Source organism: Lepidochelys kempii, chromosome 28, assembly GCF_965140285.1.
Source record: "Lepidochelys kempii isolate rLepKem1 chromosome 28, rLepKem1.hap1, whole genome shotgun sequence".
NCBI lineage: Eukaryota > Metazoa > Chordata > Testudines > Cheloniidae > Lepidochelys > Lepidochelys kempii.
Window position 1 is genome coordinate 6,311,855 of NC_136407.1, and position 15,509 is coordinate 6,327,363.

Here is a 15,509-nt window from a genome sequence, read left to right on the forward strand (position 1 = left end):
CTGGATGCTTCTGCTAAAATGATCAGCACTAAGATAAGAAAAGTCACTCATTAGTGTCAGCATCCCAACCCCACTGTGATGAGTGTGAGCAGCAAACAACGCTGCTTGCAGATCTCCCTGGGTTGGGGCACTGCTTACACCCAGGTCACTTGCAGAATGCTACCTTCATACCCAGAAAGGCTGCACACTTATTAATACATGGCGGGGGAGATTTTCACCCCCACTTCAATCCTTTATGTGCAGTAAAAGGACCAGAGCCGTGTAAAAGGGCTCCAGAAGGCTTGGATCCAACTGCGGGAGGCACTGCAGAGAACCCACTCGAAAGCCCGATTGTACGGGTGTATGGGAGATGGGACTGGGAACAGGAGGGGTATTCGGGGCGAGGGCCACAGCACACAGTGAAAGGCTGCCAGAACTGAAGGCATACGCTAAGCCACAAAAATACCCAGTAAGAGCGCTTACATGGTGCATTGTACCCATAAAACAAGAGTGGTTTAAATTCCCACCTTACCTTACACTGGTGTAATCTTCCCCTGCAGAGAAGCCTCGAGTTAAACTGGCGGCTGCTTTGGCATCCAGAGCACCCAGGATCAGGAGGATGTGGGTGGGGTGACTTAAAGTCACCTTCGCCCTCACATGCCCCTGGGCTGCAGGTTCCAAGCACAGAATCTCACCCTAAGAGTTTAAACCACGGAGCACAATTATGTGGCAATTCTTTAACTAGAGGGTTGCAGACTTCATTGCTTACATAGGCCCAGGGGAGTATCCAGCTGGGCTCCTCGGCCCCCCCACTTCAACTGGGTCCCGCTCCCTCTGCCCCCAACTCTGGCCAGAATCCCACTGATTTTGGAGAAAAGCAGAAAACTGGAAAAACTAATTTCCATCAAAATCAGGCTTTTCTGATTTTCACCCAAATAAATCACTAGGGTTCGGACCAGAGTGGGGAGATGAGGGGCCTGGCTGGAATACAAGAGGTGAGGAACCCAGCTGGTAGAGGCTGGCTAAATAGGAGACAAGAAGTCCAGCGGGGGGGGACTGACTGGAGTGGGGATGAGGGGCCTGCTAACCCTAACTCTAACCTCACCCTCACCTTAAACCCTAAGGTCACTGCCTCATCCTGTATCTTGGGGGATCAAACAAACAGTGATTTTAGTGGAAATCAGGCTTCTACAGATTTCCAGTTTTTACCAAAACCATGAGGATTCTGCCTATTGATTCCTAAAACATGCCCTGAAATGCTGGATCTGATGGGATGTTTTTTTCAAAAGTTATTCTATCACAGACAGAAATGCCATCGAGTTCAATGTGGGGCCTTGCTTCACTCAGCCAAAAGGGAAAGGAAACAGCCATTTTTACTCAGCATTTCAGCTGCACTAGTCATTGAGTCCCCAGTATCATGCTGGCAGTGGGAAGAGCTAGGCTTATGTAAGCGGGGGTGTCAAGGTTCCTTCCCCACTCTGAACTCTAGGGTACAGATGTGGGGATCTGCATGAAAACCCCCTAAGCTTATTTTTACCGGCTTAGGTTAAAACTTCCCCAAGGTACAAACTATTTTACCTTTTGCCCTTGGACTTTGTTGCTGCCACCATCAAGCGTCTAACAAATATATAACAGGGAAAGAGCCCGCTTGGAAACATCTTTCCCCCCAAAAATCCTCCCCAAGCCCAACACCCCCTTTCCCGGGGAAGGTTTGATAAAAATCCTCACCAATTTGCATAGGTGAACACAGACCCAGACCCTTGGATCTTAAGAACAATGAAAAAGCATTCAGGTTCTTAAAAGAAGAATTTCAATTGATGAAAAAAAGTAAAGGAATCACCTCTGTAAACTCAGGATAGTAAATACCTTACAGGGTAATCAGATTCAAAACATACAGAATCCCTCTAGGCAAAACCTTAAGTTACAAAAAAGACACACAGACAGGAATATTCATTCTATTCAGCACAGCTATTTTCTCAGCCATTTAAAGAAATCATAATCTAACGCCTACCTAGCTAGATTACTCAGTAAATTCTAAGACTCCATTCCTTTTTCTGTTCCCGGCAAAAGCATCACACAGAAAGACCCCGACCCTTTGTTTTTCTCCCTCCTCCCAGCTTTTGAAAGTACCTTGTCTCCTCATTGGTCATTTTGGTCAGGTGCCAGCAAGGTTACCTTTAGCTCCTTAATCCTTTACAGGTGAGAGGAGCTTTCCTCTGGCCAGGAGGGATTTTAAAGGTGTTTACCCTTCCCTTTATATTTATGACAGGGGGAATGGTCCTCCTATTGTGGGGAACTTTCCTGCCTTATACACGACCCTGGTGAAGTGGGCTATGAAAAGGATCTGAGTCCTCGCTCCCACTTCCTTACCCAGTGGCCTCCCTGCCCTGGAGGACTCCCCTTCCACTCTCCTGTCTGGCAGAGTCCTCGTAACCCCAACAAGGCTGGGCCCGGGATTCCTGGGGGGCTCGACCCCCAACCCTGCTGTGGTCACTTAGAACAGGAGCTAGGGTGTCCCCACTCCGGGGGGCTCTCTCTGCCCTGGGCACTTCTCCGACCCACTGACTTGATAATTCCATACCGTTCAAAGCAAATACAATTTATTAAACAGCAACTAATAAAAAAAAAAAAAGGGAAAATGGGAAAGGTTAAAGGAAAACCTGTCACTCCGCTCTGTGGCACGGGGACATCACAGCCAGCCATCTCTGGGTTGCAAGGGCAGTTCACAGTCTGTTCTTCACACATCCCAGGCCTCCTGCCCAGGCCCTGGCTTTGCTGCAGGTCGACACATGCCCCTGGGTGGTGGCAGCCTTCTTCCCAGCATCACCCCTGCCCTGCAAGGCCTCTTGGCTGGAGGCATCTTCCTGCGCTGGGCCCACAGCCCAGGGTCCCCTTCGTTCTCCCCAGCTGCTCACTGCACCCGGCTCCGGACTGCTCCAGCTCCAATGCAGCTCCCTGGGCTGCTTTTCCAGCCCCTCTGGCTCCGGTCAGCACATCTCTGCTCCCCAGCAATTCTTCGGCTCCTGCCCTCTCCTTAGCTCAGCCCCACGCTAGCCCAGGTAGTTCCAGCTGACAGGAAGGATGGGACCCGCGGTCCTGGTGACTCCTTCATTGGCCTGCCCGCCCTGTCATAGAATATCAGGGTTGGAAGGGACCTCAGGAGGTCATCTAGTCCAACCCCCTGCTCAAAGCGGGACCGATCCCCAACATCCCTAAATGGCCCCCTCAAGGATGGAACTCACAACCCTGGTTTAGCAGGCCAATGCTCAAACCACTGAGCTATCCCTCCCCAGGCTGACCTGTTGCGCCGGCCCTTCCTCATTGTCCCTGGGAACTGTTAGTCTCAGGATCTCGATTTCTCATTGGACTTTCCCCCTTTTTTTGCGGGGGGGGGGGGTTCTGGGAGAGGGCCAACCAAAAACCCCCATTACGTTTTAGTAAGGGTCCAACAGTCCCCTTACGCAGAGCACTCTTGGGTGTATTCCACTTCCTACCAGTTGGAAAAAAAAATATTCCGATGCGTTTGCAATAACTGAAGTTAAATTTTCTACTGTGTAATACATCTGTCTTATTGACTTTCAGAGGCACACCTTGCAGAGAAAGGTAAGGTCCCTTTGTTCACTGCGGGGACTTTGAAAAATGGAGTTCACTGAGACTTTGCACCAAGTTTCATTGACCTCCAGGGGAGCTATTCAGAACTCTCCCTATGAACAGAAAGTCAGTTTAGTGTGTGCCGTGTGCAGAGATGCTCTGCCCCTTGTCCCTCGCAGTCAGGACACGGACTGAACAGACCCAAGCCCCACTCACAGGGGATTTATCACTCCCACACAGCCCGGGGAGGGAGCAGGTTTGGGTTCATTCTGCTGTCCGGGTAGCCAGCACGATTGTTAAATGATGGCACTGATGCGCCGTTTCGGCCATCGCTGTGGTCACTCCGCTCGTATGCTCTGCCCCTTCCCCACCCTGTGTCTGTCTTGTTTGGTTTGACTGAGCATTTTGGGGGCAGGGACTGGCAGCTGTGAAGTGCCCTGCACTGGCCTAGGCTGGCCGGTGAGGTCTGAGCACAGCCATAACATAGAGAGGGGCACACGCTTTGTTGCTCAGGTAGGCTGAGCTGTACACCCAGGCGAGCCCTCCGTCCTCCTGCGGCCAGGTCCTTCACACACACACACACCCCGGGCAGATCCATTTCCATTTTTCTGATTCTCACCAAAATCAATAGGGTTCTGACTGGGGGAGGAGGGGAGTGGTGGAGTGAGGTGTCTGGCTGCATGGGGGCTGGCTGGATTGGGGACAAGATACCTGGCTGGACGGGGATGGCTGGAGCGGGATGAAGGGCCCACCCTAAGCCCTCACCCTAAACCCTGAGGTCACTGCCCCACACTAGATCCTGAGGGAATCAAATGGTGATTTTAGTGGAAATCAGGCTTTGCCAGTGTTCCAATTTTTACCAAAAATCAGGAGGTTTCTGCCCACTGATGCCTAGACAACACCCTGAAGCCTTGGCACTGATGGGATGTGTTTTAACTTTCAGAAGTTATCACGTTACAGACCAACAGAAACACCACTGAGCTGAGTGTGAGGGCTTCACTTCCCTCAGCCAGTAATAATCGTTTGTTTTCATAGGAGCCGGGGATCTTTATCTAGACAGGCCTTTAAATGTGTTTTCACTGGTGCCCCAATTCAGCAGGGTAATTAAGCACATGCTGCTTTTTAAGCCATGAGTCAGTCCATCCCCATTCAGCATGTGCTTAAGTGGTTTGCTGAATCAGGCTCTAAAACAGAAGCTTTTCAGAACACATGAATTGTTGCCAGAGCAAATCGGACTCAGGCTAAGCTAGTCTGGGATCCTGCTTCTTACAGTGGCCGGCACTTGCTGTTTCAGGGGAAGGTACGTGAAACCCCCCGAATGCCCGATGGACTAACCTGCCCCCAGGGAAAGTTCCTTCCTGACCCCCATCAGTTAGCGTTTGCCTTGTGCCCTGAAGCAGGAGGAGGTTTCTCTCCCTTAGAGAATGCTTGTGTTTTTGAGAACGGTCACAACTCTGGATATTTGCATTTCCATATCAATGCCGGGGCCTTTTTGAATCCTTTGTCCATTTGGGTTTTTTTTCCTTTGCTTGCCTGTTTTGCTTTTAATCCTACCCAGTGTAAATCTTCATCTTCTCTTTAGCCATGTAAATGTCCTTTTGTTTTACTGCTTAGCCTCAGTGCTATCTTGGGGTGAGGAATTTCACAGGCTTATTATGCATCATATAAAATACCATTTCCTCTTATAGTTTGAGATTTGCTGCCTTTCAGTGTATTTGAGTACCCTCTTGTACATACACTTCACCTGATGTACTTTTCTTCTTTCTGCTGACTTCACAGGGCTAACAACCTCTTGCAGCTGGCCAGGACGGGGTTACTGTATTTCTCCCTTTGCTGATTCCTTTGTTGCCCAGGAGGTGCCAGGCTCTGGTTGCTGATGTAGCCTCCTGGCTCACTCTGAGGATTTTAACTTCTCTGCTTTAAAGTATTTTTGACTCGCTTTCCTTCTTCAACATAATGCGATACTGACCTGTTTCTCTGTGTTTTATTTTTAGCCAAACTCGAGGCTGAGATCAGTAAGTTCCCTTCCCCCCAGTATCGCCCTTGTGTGACATTGTTTCCTGTTCAGTGTGTCTGTGTTCACGGGCATTCTCACCCCTCTGTCTGTGTTTGGTTACAGGGTGGAGAAGCGCCCAGATCTACGCAGGTACGGTACATGTTGCTGATATTTTATCCATGGTGAGACCCACCTCCCCCTGGGAGCGCTCTGCTCCTTTCCCTACAGAACATTTCCCTATGACAGTCAATAGGCTAGAAACAGCAAGGTCACGGGGAGCAGATTACACCCCAGGTTTCTTGCAGGGCAGGGACACGCCCCCTTTGGGAAAGTGCTGATTATGAGGAAATACTGCCTGCTGTCACTTTTCCAGGGTGGTACCTGGGTTCTGCAGGCTGGACATTCTTATCTGCCCATAATTACATAGAAGATCAGGGTTGGAAGGACCTCAGGAGGTCACCTAGTCCCACCCCCTGCTCAAAGCAGGACCAACCCCAACTAAATCATCCCAGCCAGCGCTTTGTCAAGCCGGGCCTTAAAAACCTCTAAGGAAGGAGATTCCACCACCTCCCTAGGTAACGCATTCCAGTGCTTCACCACCCTCCTGAGAAAAAGTGTTTCCTAATATCCAATCTAAACCTCCCCCACTGCAACTTGAGACCATCACTCCTCGTTCTGTCATCTGCCACCACTGAGACCAGCCGAGCTCCATCCTCTTTGGAACCCCCTGTCAGGTAGTTGAAAGCAGCTATCAAATCCCCCCTCATTCTTCTCTTCTGCAGACTAAACATCCCCAGTTCCCTCAGCCTCTCCTCATAAGTCATGTGTTCCAGTCCCCTCATCATTTTCGTTGCCCTCCGCTGGACTCTTTCCAAATCCTTCTTGTAGTGTGGGGCCCAAAACTGGACACAGTACTCCAGACGAGGCCTCACCAGTGTCGAATAGAGGGGGACGATCACCTCCCTCGATCTGCTGGCAATGCCCCTGTTTATACATCCCCAAAATGCCACTGGCCTTCTTGGCAACAAGGGCACACTGCTGACTCATCTCCAGCTTCTCGTCTACTGTCACCCCTAGGTCCTTTTCTGCAGAACTGCTGCCGAGCCAGTCGGTCTGTAGTCTGTAGCGGTGCATGGGATTCTTCCGTCCTAAGGGCAGGACTCTGCACTTGTCCTTCTTGAACCTCATCAGATTTCTTTTGGCCCAATCCTCCAATTTGTCTAGGTCCCTCTGGACCCTGTCCCTCCCCTCCCCTCAATTTGCATTGAACTACTCAGCTGTCTTCCCAACAGCAGGGTTTCCATGCTCAGACTGAGCTTTAGCCCCCAGTTTCCTTCTAGTGTAACAGGACCAGTAGAGGGCTGTTCAGAAGGAAGACCTGTCCCCACTCCAAGGGCAGACATTTTTTATAACCAGTTTAGGACACTCCCCGTACAGTTACAAAAAAGTGTGCCCACACGGCAGCTCTTCTGCCACACAACTGTGGCTGAGCTGTGTGTGTGTCTTTGTACCCAGCATGCTGCCAGACCGCGCGCGTCTCCTAGGCCGCCGGACCGCGCGCGTCTCCTGGGGCACGCTGGGGGAGTCCGGGCCGCCGGACCGCGCGCGTCTCTTGGTGCACGCTGGGGGAGCCCGGGCCGCCGGACCGCGCGCGTCTCCTGGGGCACGCTGGGGGAGCCCGGGCCGCCGGACCGCGCGCGTCTCCTGGGGCACGCTGGGGGAGTCCGGGCCGCCGGACCGCGCGCGTCTCTTGGTGCACGCTGGGGGAGTCCGGGCCGCCGGACCGCGCGCGTCTCTTGGTGCACGCTGGGGGAGCCCGGGCCGCCGGACCGCGCGCGTCTCCTGGGGCACGCTGGGGGAGTCCGGGCCGCCGGACCGCGCCCGTCTCCTGGGGCACGCTGGGGGAGTCCGGGCCGCCGGACCGCGCGCGTCTCCTGGGGCACGCTGGGGGAGTCCGGGCCGCCGGACCGCGCGCGTCTCCTGGGGCACGCTGGGGGAGTCCGGGCCGCCGGACCGCGCGCGTCTCTTGGTGCACGCTGGGGGAGCCCGGGCCGCCGGACCGCGCGCGTCTCCTGGGGCACGCTGGGGGAGCCCGGGCCGCCGGACCGCGCGCGTCTCCTGGGGCACGCTGGGGGAGCCCGGGCCGCCGGACCGCGCGCGTCTCCTGGGGCACGCTGGGGGAGTCCGGGCCGCCGGACCGCGCGCGTCTCTTGGTGCACGCTGGGGGAGTCCGGGCCGCCGGACCGCGCGCGTCTCTTGGTGCACGCTGGGGGAGCCCGGGCCGCCGGACCGCGCGCGTCTCCTGGGGCACGCTGGGGGAGTCCGGGCCGCCGGACCGCGCCCGTCTCCTGGGGCACGCTGGGGGAGTCCGGGCCGCCGGACCGCGCGCGTCTCCTGGGGCACGCTGGGGGAGTCCGGGCCGCCGGACCGCGCGCGTCTCCTGGGGCACGCTGGGGGAGTCCAGGCAGTTCCAGCGGGGATTAGAGACCCTACGGGACATGCACACACCTTGCAGCACCACTGGCCCAGGGCTCCATGTACTCTGGGGTATCCTACGACACACAGCTGGAAGGGAGGGGGGCACTCGGGTCAGTTACACAAACTGTGGGGGGGGGGTCCTGTTGCAGTTGCCCCCTCTGAGGTGCAAAAAATGGCACATCTGCCGGCTCCACATACACCCCCTGTCTCTTCACCCTAAGCAGCGTGTCCCAGCCCACCCTGGGAGAGGGCACCAGCCCGCTCAGGCTTCTCTTCCTCTCCCTGCCCTGGGCACCAGCCTTGGCAAGCAGGACCTGGCACCAGATCCACCCCACTGCCGTCCGGCAGTTAAACGTCACGGCTGGTACTTCCACGGTGGTGACCGGGCCCTAGCGGCCCTGAGCTCCTCGTCTCCCGATTCCCGGTCCGCTCTGGAGCTAGAGCTCCCTTTGAGCAGTTAACGCCACCCCACAGCTTCCCCCCCCCCCCCGGCCCCCGCCCCACTACAGCCACTGACAAACCCAGGACTTTTAACATCCTGCACGGGCTCTCAGATTTCCCAGGACAATGACCTGAACAACGGGCTGATCCCATGAAAACCTGGACAGGTGGCAACCCCAGGTCCAGTCCACACAACCCAGGAACACCCGGCTGAGCCGTACTGGTAATGACCCTACTTATACCTGGCAGGGACGCTGAGCTACCAGCTGCTGTGATCAGTAACACTGTTAACGCCAGCCCCCGGGGCCCTGGGCCCAGCACCAGAGCTGTAACCTAGCTGGAAGGGACGCTGAGAGCTCGCCTAGTCCAGCTCCCTGTACTGGGGCAGGACCTAGGCCAACCCAACAGGCCTTTGGCCAACCTGTTCTTACGGTCTGTCGGTGATGGGGAGGGAGAGCTCAGTGGTTTGAGCTTTGGCCTGCTCAACCCAGGGTTGTGAGTTCAATCCTTGAGGGGGCCATTTAGGGATCGGGGCCAAAAACTGGGGCTTGAGCAGGGGGTTGGACTCGATGACCTCCTGAGGGCCCTTCCACCCCTGAGAGTCTATGATTGCCTTGGAGCTGGGTCCAGAGCTTCACTGCCCTGAGCGTGGGAACGTGTTTCCGAATCTCCAGCCTCCGCCTCCCTTGCTGAAGATTGTACCCAGTGCCCTCGCCCTTCCCACTGGGGGGTGTCACCAAGTGTGAGCACGGCAGTTTCCGCAGCGCGGGGGGGAAGCAGGGTGGGCTGGTTTGGCGGGGGGGGGGGGCGGTGCCCCCAGAGTGCCCCCCCTCCCGCCCCCAGATCGGCCTGCTGCGGGGAGAGGGAGGAGTTCCCTTCTCCCGCCGGGCCTGCCCCCCAGCACGCTCGGCCCCTGGCCCTGGCGGTGGAGAGCAGAAGGTGCTGGACCAGCTGCTCCTGATGCAGTTGCTCACGGATGCCCGCACCATGCAGCGAGCGTAGTGGCTTCCTGAGAGAGCCTGGCTGGGGCGGCGGGAATGAGCGAGCTCTCCCCCTGCCCCCACAGGTAACAGGGGAGAAGAGACAGGGGGCAGGGGGAGAGCTCGCTCATTCCCGCCCGGGCAGGAAGGGGCAGCCCGGGGCTGAGCTCAGGGGAGAAGAGACATGGGGTGGCCACGTGTCCTCCCCTTGAGACTGGGCCCCCAGTATGGGGAGGCAGGCATCATCGGGCCCCAGCACCGAACCCACTGACGCTGCCCCGAGGCCCCCTCTCCTCCAGAGGTAGGGTGAGGGGGTTAGTACCAGATCCAGCACCTCATCCCAGGGGCATCTTTGTATTTGCTGGGTGTGCAGAGCTCTCCGGGTGGAGACACTTTTCACGCTGACCTAGGAATCTCTGCCGGGAGGCCCCCGTGCCCAGGAGGCCAAGGGCTCTCACTCTCCTGCCCGGGGCAGGGTGAAGGGAGGGACCCCGGGGCTGCTGTTCCCCATCCCAGGAATTGGGGGGAGGGTACGTGGACACAGACAATATCCCTGCCTGCGCGGTGAGGGGCAGACCCGGTTCTCCCAGCGGGTGCAGCCGGTCAGCACCACAGGGGCAGGAAGAGCTGGGCCAGGAGCAGAAACGCTGTCAAAGCTCAGGGACCCAGAGAAACCTCTTCCTATCGGGGCCTGCAGGGCCTGTAAACTCTGGGAGGAGTGTCTGGGCAGCCCCAGCCTGGAGCAGCTGTTCGAGGCGTGCACGAGCCCTGAAGAGTCACGGGGAAGCACGTCAGCCCCATAGGCCAGAGATCTGCACGGAGGGGACTCACACACGCTGCTGGCAAAGCCGGGGCGCCTAGATCCTCGGCGGGGAGCAAGGGAGGTTGTTATTATGGAGCCTGGTTGTGACTCCAGAGCTAAGGCCAGGAGATGCTTCCCATATTAACCCCGATCATCCCGCCTCACTCCTTCCCTCCTATAATGTCTCCTTAGCGCTCTCCAGCCTGGGGGGAAATCTCTGGATATTTTAGGCCAATCTGGCTGAGTGCAGGGAGAAAATCAAGCGCTCGGCTTTGAGCAAAGTCTCGTGTTTTGAACACAAAGGGTTCATCTCCACAACCCGCGGCAGGGACTCTCAGAGCTGGGGCGACAGACCTGGGCTCCCGATATGGCGGTAATGTGAGGGGTGTAGGCTTTGCAGCTCAGGGAGGGGGTTCACCGAAGCATGCGAAGTGAGATCTTACATGAAAGCCAGCCTGAGCCCAAACGTCTACACAGCGATCTTGAGCCCCATGAGCCCAAGCCTGTCAACCCAGGTGATAACCACGGGGAGTCCTTGTGGCACCTTAGAGACTAACCGATTTATTTGGGCACAAGCTTTCGTGGGTAAAATCCACTTCATCCAATGCATGGAGTGGAAAATACAGTGGGAAGAGATCTATACACGGTACATGAAAAGATGGGAGTTGCCTTACCCATTCCAATGAGACAATTCAATTAAAGCGGGCTAAATTCACTGCCCTGGGCAGTGTAGATGAAACTGGCTGCAGAGTCTTGGTGGGAAAGTTCCCAGCGTGACAGGCGAGGGGCGGGCCTGGCCGCTTGTGGTGACTGTAGGTCCAGCTGGCATGGAGAGTCCCACTTCCCCCCGGAACAGGGCTGCCTGACCAGTGTGTGGGGAGAGGGCCCTGACCTGCTCTTCGTCGTCACACGGTCTGGTCTGTGCTCAGACTGGAACCAGTCACCTGGCGGTGATCCCTTCAGCGTGCCAGGCCCCAAGAACCCACACAGTTGCCCGTGGCCTCCAAAGCGCCAAGACTGGGCCAGCGGCACCAGCGATCTCTGACTCCCTCCGTTGCTCGCTGCGGTGAATCCAGCCCAGCCAGATCGCTGCCGGAGGCTTGTTCTGGGCCCTTTCAGGGCTCCCTGCTTGCCGTGCGTATTCGTGGGGACACAGGCAGCCTTTGCAAAACGAGGCCCTGCTTTGAGCAGGGGGTTGGACTAGATGATCTCCTGAGGTCCCTTCCAACTCTGATAGTCTATGAGTCTATGAGGGGGCCACGCTGCAGAGTCTGGGAGCCCTCAGGCCAGCACAGAGACGTGCAGGTGAAAGCAAGTGTCCATTCAGTACAGCCCAGAGCCCACCAAGCTGCAGTGAACCCCATGTTCAGGCTCTGTCTGACCTCCTTAGTCCGTTCCCAGGTCAAAGAACCCTCAGCTTCCTCCAGAAGCCAACACTTTATCCCCCCACCTCACACCTTCACTCCTTTGTTCTTGAGCTGGGGTCTGCCCAGCTTCCCCGCGAGAGGTGGGAAAATCCATCTGCCCCTGGGTCCTTGGGTGTTAGGTGTCAATGTCCTGGTTTTCCATTGTTTTCTCTGATTTTCCATTGATACGGGGAGAGCCTCAGCCAGTCCTTTTCAATGGCCCCCGTCAGGCTCAGACAGCCGGGTGACACACGCCTCCTGTGTCTCGCAACTCTGTCCTTTCTCCCCCGCTGGGTAGTCATGGAGAATACAGGGGAAAGTGAGGCACAGATGGGAGTTACAACACTATTACAGGTTTCAGAGTAGCAGCCGTGTTAGTCTGTATCCGCAAAAAGAACAGGAGGACTTGTCGCACCTTAGAGACGAACCGATTTATTTGAGCATGAGCTTTCGTGGGCTACAGCATTGCATCCGAGGAAGTCAGCTGTAGCCCACGAAAGCTTACGCTCAAATAAATGGGTTCGTCTCTAAGGTGACACAAGTCCTCCTTTCCTTTTCACCTGGTCACGGTAACAAACCAACCACACACGGCCTGAAGCAACGGAGATTCCTTGGGGCCTGGCTGTCTCTCACCCCCACCACCCCTGGAGCATGCTCCCCCTTGGCACCTGCCCCTCTCTTCACCCCCTGCCTCCTGCAGCTTGGCCCTTCCCTCACCTCCCTCTGTCCGCCTAAGACCTGCCCCTCTCCTCACCCCAATCTGCCCCCTTGCAGCTGAACGTCTCCTCACCTTCCCTCTGCCTCCGATTTACCCCTCTCCTCTTCTCCTCCCACACTGTGGCCCCCTTCCCCTGCCCCTCAGGTGCTAGCCCCTTCCCTCCTCTGCTGCCCCCAATGCCTGCCCTCCCGCCACCTCTGCCCCATCGTTCCCCTCAAGTTCTCTCATCGGAGGAGGCCCTGCCCTCCCCTTAATGCACAGCAACCCCGCAACACTGAGCCATAGGAACTCGAGTTAATTTCCCTTTGATCCCAGTGACCAGCCCAGCACTGACTGTGACTTTCTCCCCAGTGGATGTGACTCTGGATCCCGACACAGCAAATCCCTACCTCGTCCTGTCCGAGGATCGGAAACGGGTGCGACACAGAGACGAGCACCAGGATCTGCCTGACAATCCTGAGAGATTTGATACTATGGCGGCTGTCCTGGGTGCTGAGGGATTCACGGGCGGGAGGCGTTACTGGGAGGTGGAGGTCGGAGACAAAAATGTCTGGTATCTGGGGGTCTGTAGGGAAAATGTGAGCAGGAAGGGGCATATTCTATTTGTACCTGCGAATGGATACTGGACAATATGGCAGGAGGGTGATCAATTAAGGGCCAACACCTCCCCCCCGACTCCCCTCCCCGTGAGTGTCAGGCCCAGCCAGGTGGGGATTTTCCTGGACTATGAGGCGGGCGAGGTCTCGTTTTACAATGTGACTGACAAGTCCCATCTCTTCACTTTCCCTGACAGCATCTCTGGGACGCTCCGCCCTTATTTCAATCCTGAATACAATAAAGGGGGTACAAATATGTCTCCCCTGATCATCTGCCCAGGCCCAGCTCAGGCCAAAGGGAGTATCTGTCCCTGACAGTGACACCCGCAGCAGAGACTGTCCCCTCTCAGCACTGACCAGCCCCCAGGCCTGTTCCCCTGGGGGTAAAGGGCATTACCTGCCTTTCTCCTGCCATCCCCTCCCCTTTCAGTTCTCAGCATCAGCTGGGGAAGGGGAGGGGGCAGAGAAGTGGATGGGGGATAGGATTGCCAACCCCCCCAGGATTGTCATGCAGTCTCCAGGAATTAAAGATTAATCTTTAATTAAAGATTATATCACATGATGAAACCTCCAGGCATATGTCCAACCAATATTGGCAACCAAGCAACCCTAGAGGGGGAGGCTGCAGGAGCAGAGGGGTGTATGGGTGCCAATCTCATGGGTGGCTGCTTTGGCCAAGGGTGGTGAGGAGGCTGCAGCAGCAGGAAGGGAAGAGCCCAGATCACAAGATGTGCGGGGGGGTGGGAGATGAGAGAGGTCTATAAAATCATGCCTGGTGTGGCGAAAGTAAATAAGGAAGTGTCATTTACTCCTTCTCGTAACACAAGGACTGGGGGTCACCAAATGAAATTAAGAGGCAGCAGGTTTAAAACAAAGAAAAGGAAGTATTTCTTCACACAACACAGTCAACCTGTGGAACTCCTTGCCAGAGGATGTTGTGAGGGTCAAGACTATAACAGGGTTAAAAAAGAACTAGACAAATTCATGGAGGATAGGTCCATCAATGGCTATTAGCCAGGTTGGGCAGGGAGGGTGTCCCTAGCCTCTGTTTGCCAGAAGCTGGGAATGGGAGAGAGAGGATGGATCACTTGATGATTCGCTGTTCTGTTCATTCCCTCTGGGACACCTGGCCCTGGCCACTGTTGGAAGACAGGACACTGGGCTAGATGGACCTTCGGTCTGACCCAATAAGGCTGTTCTTACGTTTAGTCCCAGTGCTTTATGGTGTCTTAGAGCCTCATTCAAAGCAAACTGAAGTCAACGGGAGCCTTCACCTTGAATTCCGGGGACTTTAAATCCATCTCTCTCGAGAGTAGTCCAGCTGGGAATTCAGGAGGGTCTGGTTTGGGAATAGATGTTTGGGAGGAGCTTGGGCAGTGGGGAAGTTCAGGTTGAGAGGGGTTGGTTCATAGAGAGGTCTAATCTGGTTTAAACTGGAAGGGTCCAGTTTAGGGATTTTGGTCTGGGGAGGGAGGCGGGTCTGGTCTGATTTGGAGGGTTGGCCTGTCTTTTGGGGGCACAGCTGGTCCTGATCCTCTTCTGTGTGCCCCTCTGCCGTGGGGGAAGGGCAACCAAGTTTAGTATGAATAATAGTATCAATAAAATGTATTAAAATGTTTATACCTTTTTATTTTAAAAATATTTTCAATCGTTTTAAATTCACCCCCATTTCACACACAAATGTAATTCAAGCACTGATCGTTCCTATGAGAAATGTGAATGGTGAGATAGTGGGAATCATTTATTTTATGTCCACTTGTGTATCTTTTTGCCCTCGGGCTACCGCTGCCGGTCCCCTAGTGGCAGCCACCTCCGTCTGCAACTTCAACGTGTAAATAAAACCTGTGTACCTGTGTGCTGTGTCAAAGACAACTCCTGTGTCCATCTCTGCGTAACCCCATGGGCTACAGGAAAGGGACCAGAGGAGTTGGCATCCACTGATACGTGGGCCTGCATGTTGTCATGGAAGCCGCGTATAAGGTTGATTAGTTTGTCTGGGCAGCCAAACTTGGCAAAAAAGCACCAGACAGACAAGCATCTGACACAGTCGAACACCTTACTAAGGTCGACAAAGGCACCGTACGAAGGCATTTCTTGTTCAGAAGCTTTCTCCTGTAATTGGCGGAGGGTAAATAGCATGTTGGCAGTGCTGTATGATAAACGAACACCACACTGGGATTCAGGGAGTACATCATCTGCAATAACCTGACGCCTTTTCAGCAACAGTTTACCAAGGGACTTACTAGCGATGGAGAGAAGTGAAATGCCACGATAACTGCCGCAACCATGTGTGACGAAGTGGGACTGTTCTTAATGTTTCCTCTGAATAGTGTGGGGGTGCCTCAGTTTCCCCTAGGCAGTTCTTAAGTATCTAGGTGGTGGGGTAAGGCTGTATGATCATTGCAGAGCCCTAGAGGGCCGGTGTGTGCAGGAGTCTGGACACAGAGAATGGCCAACACCCTGTTTCCTGGCCACTGATGGCCTGGGCCCTTCCCCCTGGGAGGTGAGAGCTAAAGGGTTGG

At 55.3% G+C, this 15,509-nt stretch overlaps 1 protein-coding gene across 1 annotated transcript in view; it reads left to right on the plus strand.

Annotated features, from left to right (window-relative positions):
• Positions 1-14,841, plus strand: part of LOC140904265 (butyrophilin subfamily 2 member A2) — a 52,268-nt gene extending 37,427 nt beyond the window's left edge. The window contains exons 15-18 of the mRNA XM_073326760.2: positions 3,562-3,582; positions 5,565-5,585; positions 5,690-5,716; positions 12,707-14,841. Of these exons, the coding sequence (XP_073182861.2) occupies positions 3,562-3,582; positions 5,565-5,585; positions 5,690-5,716; positions 12,707-13,302 (665 nt within the window). The 3' untranslated portion in view covers positions 13,303-14,841. The remainder of the gene's footprint in view (positions 1-3,561; positions 3,583-5,564; positions 5,586-5,689; positions 5,717-12,706) is intronic.
• The last annotated feature ends 668 nt before the right edge of the window (positions 14,842-15,509 follow it).